Source organism: Ambystoma mexicanum, chromosome 5q, assembly GCF_040938575.1.
Source record: "Ambystoma mexicanum isolate Mex_15411 chromosome 5q, UKY_AmexF1_1, whole genome shotgun sequence".
Classification (NCBI taxonomy): Eukaryota; Metazoa; Chordata; class Amphibia; order Caudata; family Ambystomatidae; genus Ambystoma; species Ambystoma mexicanum.
In genome coordinates this window covers 1,056,975,768-1,056,991,973 of record NC_090933.1, presented here as the reverse complement: position 1 = coordinate 1,056,991,973, position 16,206 = coordinate 1,056,975,768, and the positions used below count along the sequence as shown (strand labels likewise).

At 43.8% G+C, this 16,206-nt stretch overlaps 1 protein-coding gene across 2 annotated transcripts in view; it reads right to left on the bottom strand.

Moving 5' to 3' along the window:
• Positions 1–16,206, bottom strand: part of MTBP (MDM2 binding protein) — a 701,292-nt gene that overhangs the window by 566,847 nt on the left and 118,239 nt on the right. For both annotated transcript variants that reach the window (XM_069621563.1, XM_069621564.1), the window contains exon 7: positions 3,700–3,814. In XM_069621563.1, the coding sequence (XP_069477664.1) occupies positions 3,700–3,814 (115 nt within the window). The remainder of the gene's footprint in view (positions 1–3,699; positions 3,815–16,206) is intronic.

Here is a 16,206-nt window from a genome sequence, read left to right as displayed (position 1 = left end):
AAGCCTTGTATTTAATATATAATGTTCTATTAAATCAAAGTCTGCGGATTGATCCAAAGAAATAATCAAAGAAAGCCTGCCCTTATCCATCTGTGTTAGTAGCCTGGACCTAAGCTCTAAGAGCGAAGTCTCAGTACCGAATAATTTTCTGACGCCCGACTGATGTGAGTGCAAGATGGGAAACTGGTTCAGATGTTCAGCAATTTGATTATAAGCCACCCGATCCAATATATTTAGAAGGAAAGGAGTTTACGAAATAGGACGAAAATTCAATGGATTATCGCTTGGCAGCCCAGGTTTCTTAATTGGGGTAACCATAGTTTGCTTTAATTCCATTGGGACTATCCCCTCTTTAAGTGAGGCATTAAAAATGTGCAAACTGCTTTAATTATAGACGGAGCGCAAGTCTTAATTATTATTGAAGCACAGACATCTCCACTGCCCTGTGATGGTTTAATCTGTTCAATGATTTTTTTCTAATTCCAATTCATTTATTGGGTGAAAGTTAAAAATAGGAATATCTAAACTCCTATAGGAATATCTAAACTCCTTTTAAAGCTGTTGGAATAGACAATGTCCAAAGATGCAGGGTTCTGTGAAGCCTAGGCCTTCCTCGATCGGACCAAGCACAAAATAATGTGTCCCCAGCGGAATCCGGATCATCAGTAATGGTTTCTGCAGAAATCAGAGCTAGGGGATAAGTTAACATACCAATTTATCCCCCCGCCCGTTCTACATAGGGTTACATGGGCATACAGTCTTGTCCCTCTCTCATTCCTGACTTTGTTCAGTGGTAATCTGGACAAGGATCTTCTCCAAGGCCCATCCTAATGTAGTGGGATTGAGAAAGCTACTTACCTGGACTTTCCTTATCTTTTTGGAACCGAGTTATCCACTGGCATCACCCAATCACACACTAAAACTACCTGAAAAGTATAACTTTGGAAATTATTACTTCAGGGCACAAGGACCCAAACCATTTTAGGTCTGGCCTTACTAAGTGCTAGGGAATTGCTCTAAAGTGTTTCATCCGAATACTTACCTTTTTTACATTGGTTATTGATCAAACGCGTTCTCTCTTCTCCTAAGGGTGAATGTATATATGTTTCATAGTAAGTGTGTGACCATATTTGCCTAGAGGTTGTGTATTTTAAAGGCCTGCTAAATTATTGGATATCTTTGTACTTACCAGTTTAACTGGAATTATTGGTGTTTTTCTGTGTGGAGTCATTGTATGTAGCCCTAGACCACCCTAAACGCCCCCCCCCCTCAAATTCAAGCCGACAGCTCTGCTACCTACCTTGATTGGGTAGACTTCAATGTCTTTCCTATTCACCATAATAGGTCAGCCATTTTAACACAATATTTACCCTGTGATGGGACAGAACAAGTGATTGAGCATTAGGTAAGAAGAGGGAGGATTGCAGCTGTGCTTTGTAGCATGGCCTAACAGGTGCATACCCACTGGGAATCAATAAGTGAGTCCTGGCATTCAAAAGGCAATGGTGGACAAAATATGGAGGAAGAAGAGATCCGACGCCAGCATTCTCTTAGACTCACCCACTCATTTCTAAGAGGTAACCACAACTCATTGGCCTTCTCTTCTACTTTCTAAAGATGAAATTGTCAGATCGGCCAGGTGGATCTTGAGTACAGCAGCAGATGTATCTTGAACAGCCTGGGCTCCAAAATTAAATTCTAGAATGTCACTGGTACCATGACGCTGAACAGCATTTCCCAGCACTAGAGGGTCACATTCAGAGGCTGTTCTTGTCGGGACAGATACTGGGGCCAAGTGCGGCTTGGTGGTCCAGTTTAGGGCATTTCTACCCCTCACATACCCTGGACCAAAGCAGCCTATAAGAGAAGAATGGCTAGCGCAAGGATAACATGTATTCTGGCCCAAAGGCACGTGCTCTAGTCTGTTCAATCAAGGACAACGGATGTCTGATTAAAATGCTGGAAAAGCACATCACATAACTGTATGCCCAGAACAACAAGAACCACATTGATGTCCATAGGCCACTGTACACTTTTCAAAATAATTAGGGGGTGGGGGGTGAGCGGTTTAAACAGTGAATTCTGCACTTCAGATGATCCTAGAGACTATATGGACTAGTGCAAGATTTATGAAACTTGCACCACATGCGGTGGGATTTGACTATAGGGAAGGGTGCGGAATTAGACGCAGGACAAAAAAGGTGGCATGCTTGTTGGCACAAATGTATTTAATAGAAAATAAGAACCCTACCTTTCCCTATGCCTAAGAGGGGTTTCCCTGCCTCAAACAAAACTAAGGATAGCGTAAGAATTTCCGTCAAAAAAATAATCCACTGTCCTATGTCCCAAACCTATTTCCGTCTCTTACACTTCAAAAGAAATCTATTAAATAGCCTATACACTGAATACAATAGGAGGACTCGCTCCTTTGGGATGTTTACAGCCAGTTCATAAATGATGGGGTAATATCCTTCTTCCCCCATCCTTCACTAGACTTTTCCGTATTGTAGCACAAAGATGGGGAAGTCTCGCTCTTCCCCAGACCTTGTCAGGCGATTAAGTTCCAAACCAAGATTGGGAAGGTCTCTGCCTTTGCCAAGCCTTTCTCAGGCTCTCTTTCAAATCACATCAATATTGTCCAACTTTCTGCCAAAAGATATATCTTCCTTCTTCTGGTCTTCTCATAACCTGTGCCAAAGGATCTCCTGCTCTTCCCCTGGTCTTCTCTTCACAGCTTTATAGTGTCTCTTAATTAGGTCTGGTTCACTTACCTGCCAGGCCTCTCTTCGAGTTTCTTTGGGGTGTTCGCTCACCAAATGTGTCCTCAATTGGTCTCTCTTTTCGGTCTCACTGGGACGAGGAAGATTACACTTCCTCCCAGCCACAGCCTCTGGGGCCTCCCAATGCCTTCCTGGGTCCCCTTTGCATACCTTTTAACTTGGTTCGCAAGGGTTCAGGCCCTCAGCAATACTGGTAAGCTTCTCCGTCTTCCCCTGGGCTGCAGCAGTCTTCTCTCGGCTTTCGCTGGTTTCTCCCCGCACGTCGGGTCTCGCTTGGACCACTCTAACGGCTGCCTTCCTGACACCGGACGTTGGACTCGCGCAGCCTTCAGGCAAGTCTTGGCTCTTCTCTGCCTTCTCGGTCTCCGACCTTCCTACTCCAGGTGTTCAGGTCAGCAACCCGTCCTCTCTGCACGGCTTCTCTCCCGGGGCGATGCTCCTCTGTGGCAGGACCGGCATCGAGGAGAGTCCTTTTGTCAGTTTTTATGGCAGATAGAAAGATACTCGCTATTTGAAGCTAGAGAGTCAATTGCTTCTGCATAGGGCTCGTCATCCTGCTCTTCCTCGTGTCAGTACTTTTGGATTCATCCATACTCGCTCTTGCCTCACTCTTTGTCATCACAGTATCATCTGCCTGATAAACATGGCTGCAATGTATAAGGTAATTAGCAGAAGAAAGAGGTGACGGAGAGGGTGGTGGTGAACATGCCATGTTCTCCCTCGATGGTCCTCACCTCTCCCACAGAAGGGGTCCCCTTCCATGAGATCCTCTCACCGAGTACCACCATCAGGGGAAGTATCGGCCTCACCTGCCTGGATCCATCGGAAGGCTCCCCATCTGGGGGAAAAGTGACGATATTGAGGGATTTGACATACTTACCAAAGAAGGAACAAAAAATAACATCACAAACTGTGTTACCTTTCTCTCATATATCTGAATCTTCCCTCTCCACACTTCCTTAAAATCAATTATTGTTTTAAGAGCATCCGTGGGCACAATGCTAGCCAACAGGTAGTCTGCAATCTTCTGCCAACTAAAGAAGAAAAAGAAAATAATGTTCCTTCCAGTGTTGTAATGGCTCATCATACATGACAGAGTATAGCACTTCAAGAAGTAAAAACAAAGCATACATGTAATTGCTAAACTAGAATTAGAGCAGTAAATGTTACTCACCATAGTAATGATGGGCCAACGTCACCATGCATCGATACAAATTGGTTATCCATCCATATGGAGATTTTGCCCCGATAGTTTTTTTGTAAAAACATAAGTGAAGAAGTTCAGGGTGCAAGCGCTACCTCACCCTAGCCCAGCGAAACTCCCCGAACCAGGACGCATGAAGGAGTGTTAATTGTTGGGCACTATCCACTTACAAGGGTGACGGAGGATGCCATATAAGGATCAAAAGGGACTAAGATTTAAGACTATGAAAAAAGTGTTCTAACTCCTATATCCTGTCCTTTATCTCCATATCACTGGGAGAAGACCGAAGAACTCTGGCATAAATAGGGGGGGATGCGGACTAGAACATAGCCCATTAGAAAAAATATATATTGTTTTTTAATCACCGCCCAAATGAATCGCCCGTTATCACTTGTACTGGAGTCCAGGCAATGACACCTTCCAAAGGATTGATCCAAGTTTGGGCATGGTCCCTACCAGGTCTTACTGCCAGCATTCTAATACTGCATACAAAGCAAGCCGCAGCATTGTTGTTTGCCCCCATGCAGGGAGTTAACAGAAGGGAGTATAGGATGGGGGCGGGAAAAGGGGTTGAAGCATGGATTGAGTGACTAGGAGGCTGGAGATAAAGTAAAATATGTGGATACATTTCTTAGCGGACAGGTATGCATTCCAGTACCCAAAGAGGATAGTTAGTTTGATGGGCTCATGTTTTCAGCTAGTGGACGCCTCATGAAAAAGCAATGGTTTCAAAGCATTCCTGACCTTTAGATGAGCAAGTTCAAGTATGATGGTTGAGGGAGGTTGTTGCATAGTTCTAGGCCGGTGGTATAATTTTGTCTGGTATCCTAGTTGCGTCAGTCGGATCTATGCGATGACTGCGCCGCAAAAATCGCGACTATGAAAATATCGACCTCAATTACGGCGTGGCGATCACATAGATCACTTGTCTCCTGCATCCCCCTACACATCCTCCCCGCCCATGCACTTACATTCTCGGCGGCATATGCAGTAGGGTGCCGTCGGCTCCCATCTATCACCTGCAGCGTCATTTATCTCCCCCCACTTGCAGATTTGAGCAGCCACTGCATAGTCCTTTTTTTTCTTAAACTTTGTACCCCGCTCTCCAACTAATAGAAGCAGGGGACACCACTGTAGCCCCTGCTCGCCATAGTCTGTGTAATTGAGGGGGGGGGGCATTTTTTAGCTGTGCTCAGGTGCAGTATTGGGTATGTCGCCACAATCGTGGCGACATTTTGGTACGATTCCACATCCTTCTGTTTCCTGCAGATGAGCAGAGTGTCCGGGGTAGCATAAAACATTTTTCGTTGCACAGAGTATTAAATTACAAGGCCTTATGTGGGTTTCATATTTAGCCGGTTTTGGAAATAGGGGGCTACCTTGTTCTGAATTTTGTGTAGTAGGTGAATGTCTTTCTTCCAGAAACCACTGCAGATGGTGCAATAGTCTATTATAGAGACAACTGAGGCACTAAAGTGCTCTCCTTTGGCTGAGGAAGAAAGGAACTGCAGTTCCTAGTGAGAACACAGGTGTGTTTAATGAACAGAAGGTCAAAATACATTTGTTGATTAAAACAAATATGCTAAGGAGGTGCTCAGTGCCCATTTCTAAGGCTATATATATCCAAACTACTTGGGTTAGAGGGTGTTGCCACTGATGATCGTAGTACGGCTGAGGAGTCAAGGCAAACTGTTTGGAAGAAGGACGTTTAATACAAGGTCCAGTGAACACGTTCAAAATATGCACAATAACCGTCCACACAATATAGTTGTACAAATATATTAAAGAAAAGTTGTACAGAGACAGTATCTGCAATATACAGGTAATTAATATCTTTTCAGAGATAGAAAACTTTCAGAAATGTGACCAAAAGTGGTGCAACAGTAGCCAATAATCAAGCAAAGTCGGATTGGACATCTGAAAAGACAGAGGGCTATTACATTTCCCAACCACAATACAATGTTTTTATTTCTTTAGACCAGTGCTCAAATCTGATTGCTTGAGCCATGCCCAATGTTTGACTATTGGAGAAATGCAGGGTCTGCATAACACTACTCACCCCTCCCCTGAGAGGGAGGAGATGCAAGAAGATTCAGAAGAGGACGAGGAGAACCACCGAAGCCCAATCACTGAAAATTGCTCACCATCACACCGAACTGGAGATTGCAGAAAGTTGATCTGATGTCAGCAGTCAAAGTCAAAACTCTAAGGCAGATAACACCCCAGGCCCCCCACAGCCCTTGCTGAGCCGGAGGATCCTACATGTAAGATGCAGTATTAGAAAAGGGTGGAAATAACAGACTCGGAGATTGCCGAGATGAGTACCTGTAGAGCCTGCTGAAGAGATCATATTTGTCTGCCAGATGGGAAGTTTCGGTAGCAGACGATCCTACAGCTGGAGCAAAGAAGGGAGTCCGAGCTCAGCAGGCCTTGCAAATTCTTAGATATCCCACTAGACCTGCCAGGCAAGTTCCTTACTTACTCTACCTACGAGAAATGCACTTGCCCCAAGGTTACCGGTGACAAAATATTTACCAGTTTGTTTTGTAAAATGGTGCATGTCGCCATAAGTACACTTCATATTTGGTGCAATGCTGTCAAGCATGCACAGTGAAACTTGTATTTGCCATTTACTGCAAACAAAGTGTGTTTGCAGTAAAGGAAATATACATTTCTAGCATCCCCATACTCGCCAGCAAGGTCGAGTATCACACAACTGGTACTTGGCCTTCCGAAAAACTACTAGCCAATGCTAGAGGGCTACTAGATTTTGCAAGCCCTGCCCAGGGACCCATTAGGTGAAGGGAGGCTGTAGAAAGTGCAGTTTCACATAATTTAAGAGCCGGTAAAGTATTGCTCCAACTTTGCAGCGAGCGAGTATGTGGTTTACCACCTGTTGGGCCAGCTCAGAAACATAAGATCCCAGCCACATAACGAAAACAAGATGTTGAGGGGAGTCTGGGGAACCACAGGAATGCAGATTTGATGAGACATTGGTGTTGTAGCACCTTCCAGGTGACCAAAGATTTTAACAGCTCACAGCCTGGCTGTACAGCTTCAAGACAAACAACTGGAGTTCCCCATTTTGCAGGAATAGAACAGGGCCCAACAGCAGCAATAGGCATGCTGAGCGTCTGGAATGTATAGCTCTCCTGCTTTAAAGAAAGGCGTGACAGGTAGGCCCAGTAGGAGCACTGAATGCCTTGAAGAGGCATGGAGTCAAGCGGTCCTGTTGCCAAAGGTTTAGGTGATACTGGTGCTGTCCTTGGACGTGTCCTTCTGGGTGCTTTCAATAAAATACTGGTAAATAGAGTCAGATTTCATCCCTCAAGCAGAAGCCAAGGGGGAGACACTCTAACCTCCAAATCAGATACTCAAACCATTCAAACGTTTGCGTGCCAGCAATCAGTGCTGCTCAACACATACACGCATTTGCAGGCAAGCTTAAGGGATGTGGATTTTCGGAGGACTTGCCAAGTTCCCAAACAGCTACACACTGTGCAGCCATGACCTAAGGTTACACTACCACCAACCAGAATTTGGGTACACTGAGCAAGGTTATATGCTCTGGGAACCTAAGGAAGACCTTTGAGGTACTCCGGACAGTGCAGATAATAAGGGCACTGAATGGGCACAAAATGGTATAAAAACATCCCTGCAGTAATACCTAAATAGGGCTGATTTGGAGAAAAATGGTCAGGGCATCGCAGAAAATAGGAAAATGTCCAGACAGTAGACAAACACAGGCAAACAAGTATTTTCTACATAGCAGAAAATAAGATTAATTTGGTAGATTTAAGATTAAAAATACACACCTTGCCAATGGCTGTTTATTTTGTTAAAATGGATCCTAAAGACAAAATAAACCCATTTAATTGCAAAAGATGAATTGTTTGTTCGTGCGCTTGGGGGTGGGGGAAGAATAGGGCAGTAGGGTGCTATTGTTTTTTTTTTTTTTTTAAAGAGAACAAGATTTTACAGGTTTATACAGACATAAAAAACAAACTCATCTTCCTTGTTCCCAAGATTAAAAAAACATAAAAAAATGGACCAGCAAAGCAATAGTGGTTTACAAATGGATGCTGATCCAGAAGTGTCAAAGGAGTCTGGCTTAACAAGTTACACATGTTGGATTTTCCAGCAAAATGATAGAGTCTTGTGACAGAGTCAATGGAAGTTACACTGTCAAGGTCGTCGGGAGGGTGAGGGGGCCCGAGGACCTCTCACAACCTGGGCTAGGCAGTAGACTAGAGCAATGCCAGAGCTCAACTTCTCCCAGAGGCGGTGTGGGGAGCTGAAGGGGATCCTGGTCCCCAGCATGCATGAAGCGGTGTATGCACATTGGTGGCTCTGTCGAAGACAGGATGCCCATTATCCTCTGTTCTGGCCAGGTGTGTCTAATATTTCAGGTGGTTTCCGGGAGGCAGCAACACAGAGAGAAACAGGGACTACACGTATCACAGAGCACCTGGACCCAATGGTACAGTAGAAAAAGAAACATTTACACACATTGTAATATGATATGTTCAACTATACAGGAGCCGAATGGGAGCCCAAATACACATTATCGACTGCCCAGGAATGCTGTACGAGAGCAGTAGCAGGGTGTGAACAAGCAGAGCGCTACAGTACCGGAGGAGACCAAGCAACACTCCCCACACCTTTTATTTCCATTGACTTGCTTGATCCATGGCGAAACTGAGAGAAAACTATATAAGATGTCATGGCAAGCTGGAAGGAAATGGAAGCTGATTAAAAGGGCTGTGACAAAGGGCCTTATTAAGACTGAGCAAATGTTCAGCCCAAAGGGGGAGGAGATGTTAGGGCGAGAGAATTAGACATAGCTCAGCTAGAGACTGGCCCAGGACATGAGCTACCTCAGGTTGCCAATGGGAGCAGACAGAAGCTTCCCGACAGGCAATGAGCGGTGTTTGGGTACGGTTGGAGGAAGACCAGAGAGGAGGGATGTGCAGGTGGAGGACGTTTTTGGCGTGTTTGGAGAGAGCAAAGGTAAGGTGCCGAGATTGAAAGTGAGATACCAATTTTTATTGTATGCTTGGAGTGAGTGACAAAGTAATTTTGGAAGGAAAGCAGGAGGGTTGTGGAGCATAAGAGATGAGGAGGGAGCTAGAGGCAGTAGAGCAAAGGTAGGAGTAGGGCGGACATGAGAGGCAGAAGAGTACTGGAGGGTAGAGACAGAGGTAGTATGTGGTGGAGTGAGATTCAAAGGCAAGCAGGTAAGATCAGGAGGTAGCTGGAGAGAAGAGACAGGAGAAGGGACAGAGGGCAGCAAGAGAAGGAAAGAGAGCGGAGACAGATGAGTGAGAAAAATGTGGAGAATCATCTGAAGAAAGTACAGGCCACACCATTACGATATCTAGGACGTAGATGAGGGAGAAAGATAGAGAAGGCTGTGGCTTTTTATATTTAAGGCTAGCACAGACAGTATGGCTCACCTGGCTATAGAGAGAAACCTGTATTGTCACCAGACCGGTTAGAATAGGGAGGTATGAGTCCCCTTAAAAAATAAAAAAATAAGAGGGAAAGGGTACAGGGACCACCCATAGACCTGGACCCACAATTGGCATGTTTTGTACATATTTGTTGTGATAAAAGTAAAAAGTTTAAGTTGAGCATTCATTAAAAAGGGCAATTGTTTGCAACAGTCAAGCAAACTTTGGAATCACTTTTACAAAGTCAATAAAGTTGGTAAATACTCCTTGGGGATGCGAATACATTTCTCCTACACCCTGAAGTGACTTCAATAACAAGTTTAGTATTGCATTTGTCTTAAACACCAATATACTTTTAGACTCTTGGTTTCAGGAAGCAAGGGTTAGGAAAAAAGAAAGGTTAGAACATACTTTCTTATTTATTTATTTTTTTGATTTGACTTGATTTATTTCTTATATAGCGCAACACGCCCGTACACCTCAGTACACTGACAAAAAACATCAAACAAAAAATACAGAAACATAACAAATATGCACACAAAAGGTCAGACTTGTTGGAATACATCAAAAAGAGGATGAAGGAGCAAAATTACATAGAACATACATAATCATATGAAACAAGTCAATTCAAAATAATTCTTAACTTAGTAAAAGAGGACGTATTCCGCAAATGTGGGTAGACTACTTAAACCACAACCAATAACAATACAATCAGTGTTGGCAATGAAACACCAGTTATTAATCTGTATCCTGCAAAGGTCTCAAGTCTTGAGTTCTGACACAGTTATAGCCCACTTTTTTTTATTTTTTAATATCTTTATTTAAATTTTCAAACCAACAACCACATCAAAACATGTTGTTGAGAGTCAGAAAAATATAAATGTACATAACATTTCCATTAACAAATAACAACCATCAGTTAACAATAAACCTTTAGCTTAAGAATTCCCCCCCCCAATTTTCATTGAACCATAACACAAACACAACCAGGAAGCAAAACACAACACATTAACCCCCACACCCCAATACCCAAAGTTCACAAAAAAAAAATCCATGCCATTACTCAAACAAATCATTAAAGGAATCCCAATTATCACAGTATTCAACCTCTCGATGCCGAAACGCCCGAGACCTCTCATACTTTGAAAGTGTGTGCATGTCCACCATGCAACTATCAGTATGTTGTTTCTTACGTGATTTCCAAACTCTCATAATATGCTTTATTGCCATCAACAATGCCCCATCAATCCATTCAGATACACCACATACCTCTATACCTCTACTTTCATTGGAGAGAAAAACTGCAGACATGAAAGTTCGAGGAAACGACCTACCAATCACTAGATCTACTCTTATAACGTGAAGACAGTTTGAATCCTCAAATGAAACCTAGGTAAGCCTTTCCCAGCAGTAAAAGTGTTCAACAAATTACAACCTATGAAGGGACAAGCAATGCCAAAGTCAATAGATTAGGAAAGGTGCCTTTAAGGAGCCAGAACAGCCAAAGTCAATTGGACTACATCAATAGTTCTGACGCATTTCTGGGATAAAGTATTTCACAAAGTCAGATAGGTCAAGAAAATCACTCAAGGAACACAAGCTGTTCATCCTGTGCAAGGGGAGCGGAGAGCAACTCCAAAAGTTAAGCCAGTGCACTTCACAAGTGAGAAAGCGCGGCATATGGCAATAAGGCAAATACCCTAGGCCCCCACAGTACCTCTGGTTTGAAGAAAGTGTTCCAGTTGGATTCTTCCTTGCTACAGCCAAGCAGACCCTTGTTGCTGTGTCTCAGTTTTTGGGACAAGAGGGAAGACGTCTGGCGGGGTCCTGTGGCTGTACTCGGAGGAGGACCGTCAGCTACAGCTTTTCTTAGATTCAGCGGCTCTCCTGGTTAGACTTTCCTTGCTCCCTCAGTCCTGGACTCTGGTAAAGGGAATCTGAATCAGGATTTCCTGCTTCTGGAGGGTCCATAGGAGGCTCCTGGATCTTTTGGCCGGATTTGTTCCGCAGTAGACGTTGCACTGGATAATGGACACTCGACCCCTGGTATTGGGCTGCAGCACTGGAGAGGCACAGCAAGTCGGGGGTTGCGCCAAAGTGGAGTTCGTCTCGGGGCTAGTTGGTCCCACCAGCCCAATGGGAGAAGTCGTTCCGTTCAGAGCTTCTCTGTCGATTTGAAAAAAGGAGGTGAGCACAGCAGCAGGGCTTCACCGGGCACTTCGAGGTCCAGGAGATTGCAGCAGGCTTCTCTTCACAATTTCTTCTTTGGACATTTCTTCCAGTGGTCGACTCTGCCTGTAGTCCCAAGAACCGTGCCTGTTAAGTTCGTTCTCATTCACAGTCCTAGGCTGCCAATCGGGACTGGTTTCGTTCAGGTACACCTAGAGACAAAGGGCAGGGGAATTCCGGAATCCTCCCTCACTTCCTGTCCTTCCAGACACACTGGAGCCAGGGGCAGGCTTCAGGGCTGAAGCCTGCCAAAGGCAAAACACACAAAGGGCTCAAACCTGTCTCAACTTACATAGTAAAAGGCCAGAATGACCACACAAATAGAAAATAGCAAAAAAAGAAGACAGCAGCCATTTTGACTAAATGGTCACCCATGGGAGCTATACTGCAGCTGAGGGTTCAGCCTGCGGTAAACATGCACACTGGTAGTAAAACGTAAACCACTGCCACCAGCCATTTAAAGTAGTAAGGGTAACACGAAATGTTACATGAGAAAGTAGGATAAGGGGCTACTAGGTAATCCTCCATCACTCCACATAAAATGGTGTGCTGGACCTGCAAAGTAAAAAGAGAAGCAATATCAATTTCACCTTACTATTCTTGAGAACAGTAGTTCACCCAAGAAAAGGTATGTATACCTTAAGAGAAATCCAAGGGATTTCTCAGTGAAGCTGCGTCACTATCCAAAAAGCAGACGCCTATGGAGTTTGTCAAACTTGAAAAAACAGTGAAAACAAAATCCTAGACAGGGAAAAACGCAGAAAGGGTGTGAGAAAAAGGTCCCACTCACTCAAGAGTAAAAATCAAAAAGTCCTAAATCCAGCAAAAGAGCTGAGGGTCTCTAAGGTGAAAATTAGCACAGACATGAAAATTCTCCCTAACCACAGAACTTTTGGCTGGCCTAGTAGATTATTTTTCCTTATACGTGAGTGGGAATCTTTTTCCACACACAGTCTTTTATAGGTGTCATTTTTAAGACTCTCCATATTGACTTTTAAAAGTTATCCTCTTTGACAACTTTTTGGCAATAAGTGCCTATTGTTGCTGGGATGCCATAGGGGCTCGCCCTTTTAACTTTCTCTGGCTAACCTTGTGAGAACTACAGTTAGAGTGTAGAAAGGATCTTTGTATCCCTTTTACATTTTATTAGGTGAGACCAGCACCCCCCACCTTATGTGGAGTGCTGGGGGGATACAGAGAATCCCCCTTCTCATTTTAAATGTAACATTTATGTTTCAAGCACATCCTTCCCTTTAATGGCTGGTGGCAGTGAACCTTTTTATTAATTTGGTGCACCTTTTCCGCTGGTTGTTTCCACGGCTCCGGTAAAGGCACTCACGGGGGGCAATTTTACCAGAAATTGGCCCCGGTCTTCTTTTTTCACCATTTTAGTGTTCGTCCTTTCTTGTTCCTTCTCCTAACATCCAGGGTGGGAAATTCCTTTGTGTGATTTTATCTTTGGCAGGAATCCTGTGGATTCCCCACCCAGCCTCCAGAGTGTCTGAAGGCAGGAAGCGAGGGAGGAGTCCAAACCTCTGCAGCCCTCTGTCTTCCAGCCGGACTACGAGAATCCAGTTCAAACTGGAAGGCTGGCTGTCCTCAAAGGACTGCCAACCTGAAAGTTTGAATGTTTCAAGGCCGTTTGAAAGGCTGGGTTCCTGCATAAAAGTCTGATCCTGGAAGCTGAAGAGGTAGTCGACCACTGGAACCAAAACCGAAAAGGAAGATTAAGAATTCGTGGCCGAGACGATTTCGAGCGACCAGAGAGCCTGCTATGTAACGGGAGCAGCTGTAGCCCTTCCTCCCAATCGACCTGGGGACTCCAAAAAACAACGACCGTGACCCAGAGTCTAGTGAGACCCACTAGACTCATGAAGAGCAGCATTTGGAACCATCCAACAACATGCTGCGACCTTGCGGGGCTGCAAAACCCTGGGGACCTCGAGCCATTGTGCAGAGGAAAGTGTTCCGAATTTCGAATCCCGCTGAAACTATGTGGGCATCCTGCTGGATGTCCAGAGGCATGATTCCAGTCCGAAAAGTCCCCTCACCAGAGTGCTAGACCTTGCAAACAACGAGAATATGACCAGCAATATTCTGTCTTCTTCTGTGCTCCTGAAAAGGTGCCAAATCCACAGAGCGCATCCAGCCATGAGGACACTCTTGCCTGGAGCCTTCTTCTGTGATCCCTTGTCTAAACATCCTTCCAAAGTCCAGTCTTCTTTCTTCTTGACAAAGGAATCCATCAACCAGGTTTTTGGCTGCAGATCCTGAAGTCAAACTGCTGCATCTCATCTTCTGTGCTGAGGTACTGTGTTGGCTGGGGTATTTTACCTACCTTAAGCCTTTGGATTTCTGTATAGCTTTGGGGTGTTTTCTGTGATTGGGAGGCCACTCGTCCAGTTCACCCAGGCCCACTGCGGAATCCTCCTAGTGTGTCTTCACTAAGTCCCTGGACCCTCAACTAACTTTAAAGTAAAGATGCTTACTTATTTGAACAGTCTTCCTCTGGAACTCTGACTTTGCCTGCAACTGAAGCCTATCTCACCCGGCCTACAGATGGCCCCTAGACCACTAGGGTCCCTCTACTGCCTCCGAGTTAACTCCATGCTATAGAATAAGGGAAGGACTGGATAAGTAAAGCATTCTGCCTTGCAAAAGTTACTTACTTTTAAAAGAAGTTGGTTGGTAACCAACTCCGAGAGTGAACAGTTACAAAACGTATTACTTACCTTAGAAATGTTCTGCCATTCTGAAAGGTATATGTAAGATTGTTTTACTTACCTTAGAAATGTGTTGCCATTCTGAAAAGTATATGCGACGTCTTTCTTTCCTTGGAAACTTTCACCATTCTAAAAGAAAGTAGATGTAAGGTTTTATTACTCACGTGTGATTTGGTTGTGCCTTTTCCTAAAAGTAATGCTGTTGGTTCCACTTCAGTATTCCTGCAAGGATAAATATAGGAGTGTCCCCAACTGGGTCTTGCTTCCCCTGCTTTGGTGTTAGCCTGTCCAGAATAAGGATGCATTAGGTTTTACCTACCTAGAATAACCTTGAGTCATTCATAAAGTTCAACACTGGGTTTTGCTTTCCCTGGTCTGTTTTAGACATACACAGTCTGAGGTTTCCACCTGCCTTTAAGTTGCTGATACCTCCTTTAAAAAGTGTAATCGGTTTTACTTACCTTGAGGTAGCTGTGTGCCATCCTGTATTGGATTGGAAAAGGTGATTCGTTCTCTGCCCTTGTAGAGTATGGTTTGCAAAATGTAAATATATCAGTACAGTAATGTCTGCACACATCTTTCTTTAATATATTCCCATATGGTCAGCCGACACGTGTTTTCGACCGAGGTCGTTTTCAAGGCCTCAGTATTCACTTAATATGGTAATCAGGGTCAGGTGTTGCAGTTGATAACGACCAAAGCTGGTTTTGTCTTCTCAATGGCGTTAAATCCCAACTTGCATATCAGATTTTGGTGCGTTTGCGTATGCAGTTTCTTTTCTGAAATTCATTGATCCAGGTTTTATCCCAAAAGTAGTTTCCTATGCCATCAATAGCCCCTTGAATACGTACTGGATGCTCATGTCCTAGGGGAAAATCCCTGAATAGCCGCAGCTATTGTACTGATAGATTTACATTTCGCAAACCATACTCTCTGAAGGCAGAGCGCGAATCACCTTTTCCAATCCAATACTCTGTTCATTTATGACAGTTCTTTGTGGGTAGACCTGATGAAATTGGTGACGGAGCTCGCCAATCTTTAAATTTAAAGTGGTTAAAGTGCACTCTTACGGGCACGAATCCATACACATTTGTTTTTACCATCCTGAAATAAGTTACAAGAGTTATTGCTCATCTCAAATCTGTGATTCACTGATCTCAAAAAGCACCTGTAATAGTATATTGCACCCTTAGGATTTAACAACCTAGTATAACTTATCACACATTTAGTTATAGGTTTTCACTGTTCCTGGAATAAGTGTCCCACTATTCTGAAAAGTAGATTGTCCAGTTGATTTACTATGTGATTTCCTTGGTGAGCATCATGGTAAAACTGCTATGGTCTACTATGCCTGAATTACTGTAAAGTAATCTGAAAGTAATTTATGGTTTTACTCCACAAGAATAGGCATGCCCTATACTGAATGTGTAAGTCTGACTTATCTAGAAATACTGTTAAATGTTCTAAATAAGGTCTATGCTTTGTCCTGTGTGCCTTAAACCATAGTGTTGCGTTTTTATAATTGTGGTTATATATAAGGTGATAGTACTTACTTACCCAAGAATCTCTTGGTCTGCTTGTATATAAAATAAAACCTTTATATATATATATATATTTTTATTTTTTTAAACTTTTATTTATTGGCAGTAGGTTACGACAGGTACAGCACAGATTGCGCAGAGAGAAACAAACATCGTAGTATCACACATAGGCCTTACATCGCAATCAGTTCAAACTTCACAAACAGGGGAGGGGGGTGGATGGCACAGGGGAGTTGGAATGTTCAGTTCCTCTGGTAAGTTGGGCGGGTTCGGTGT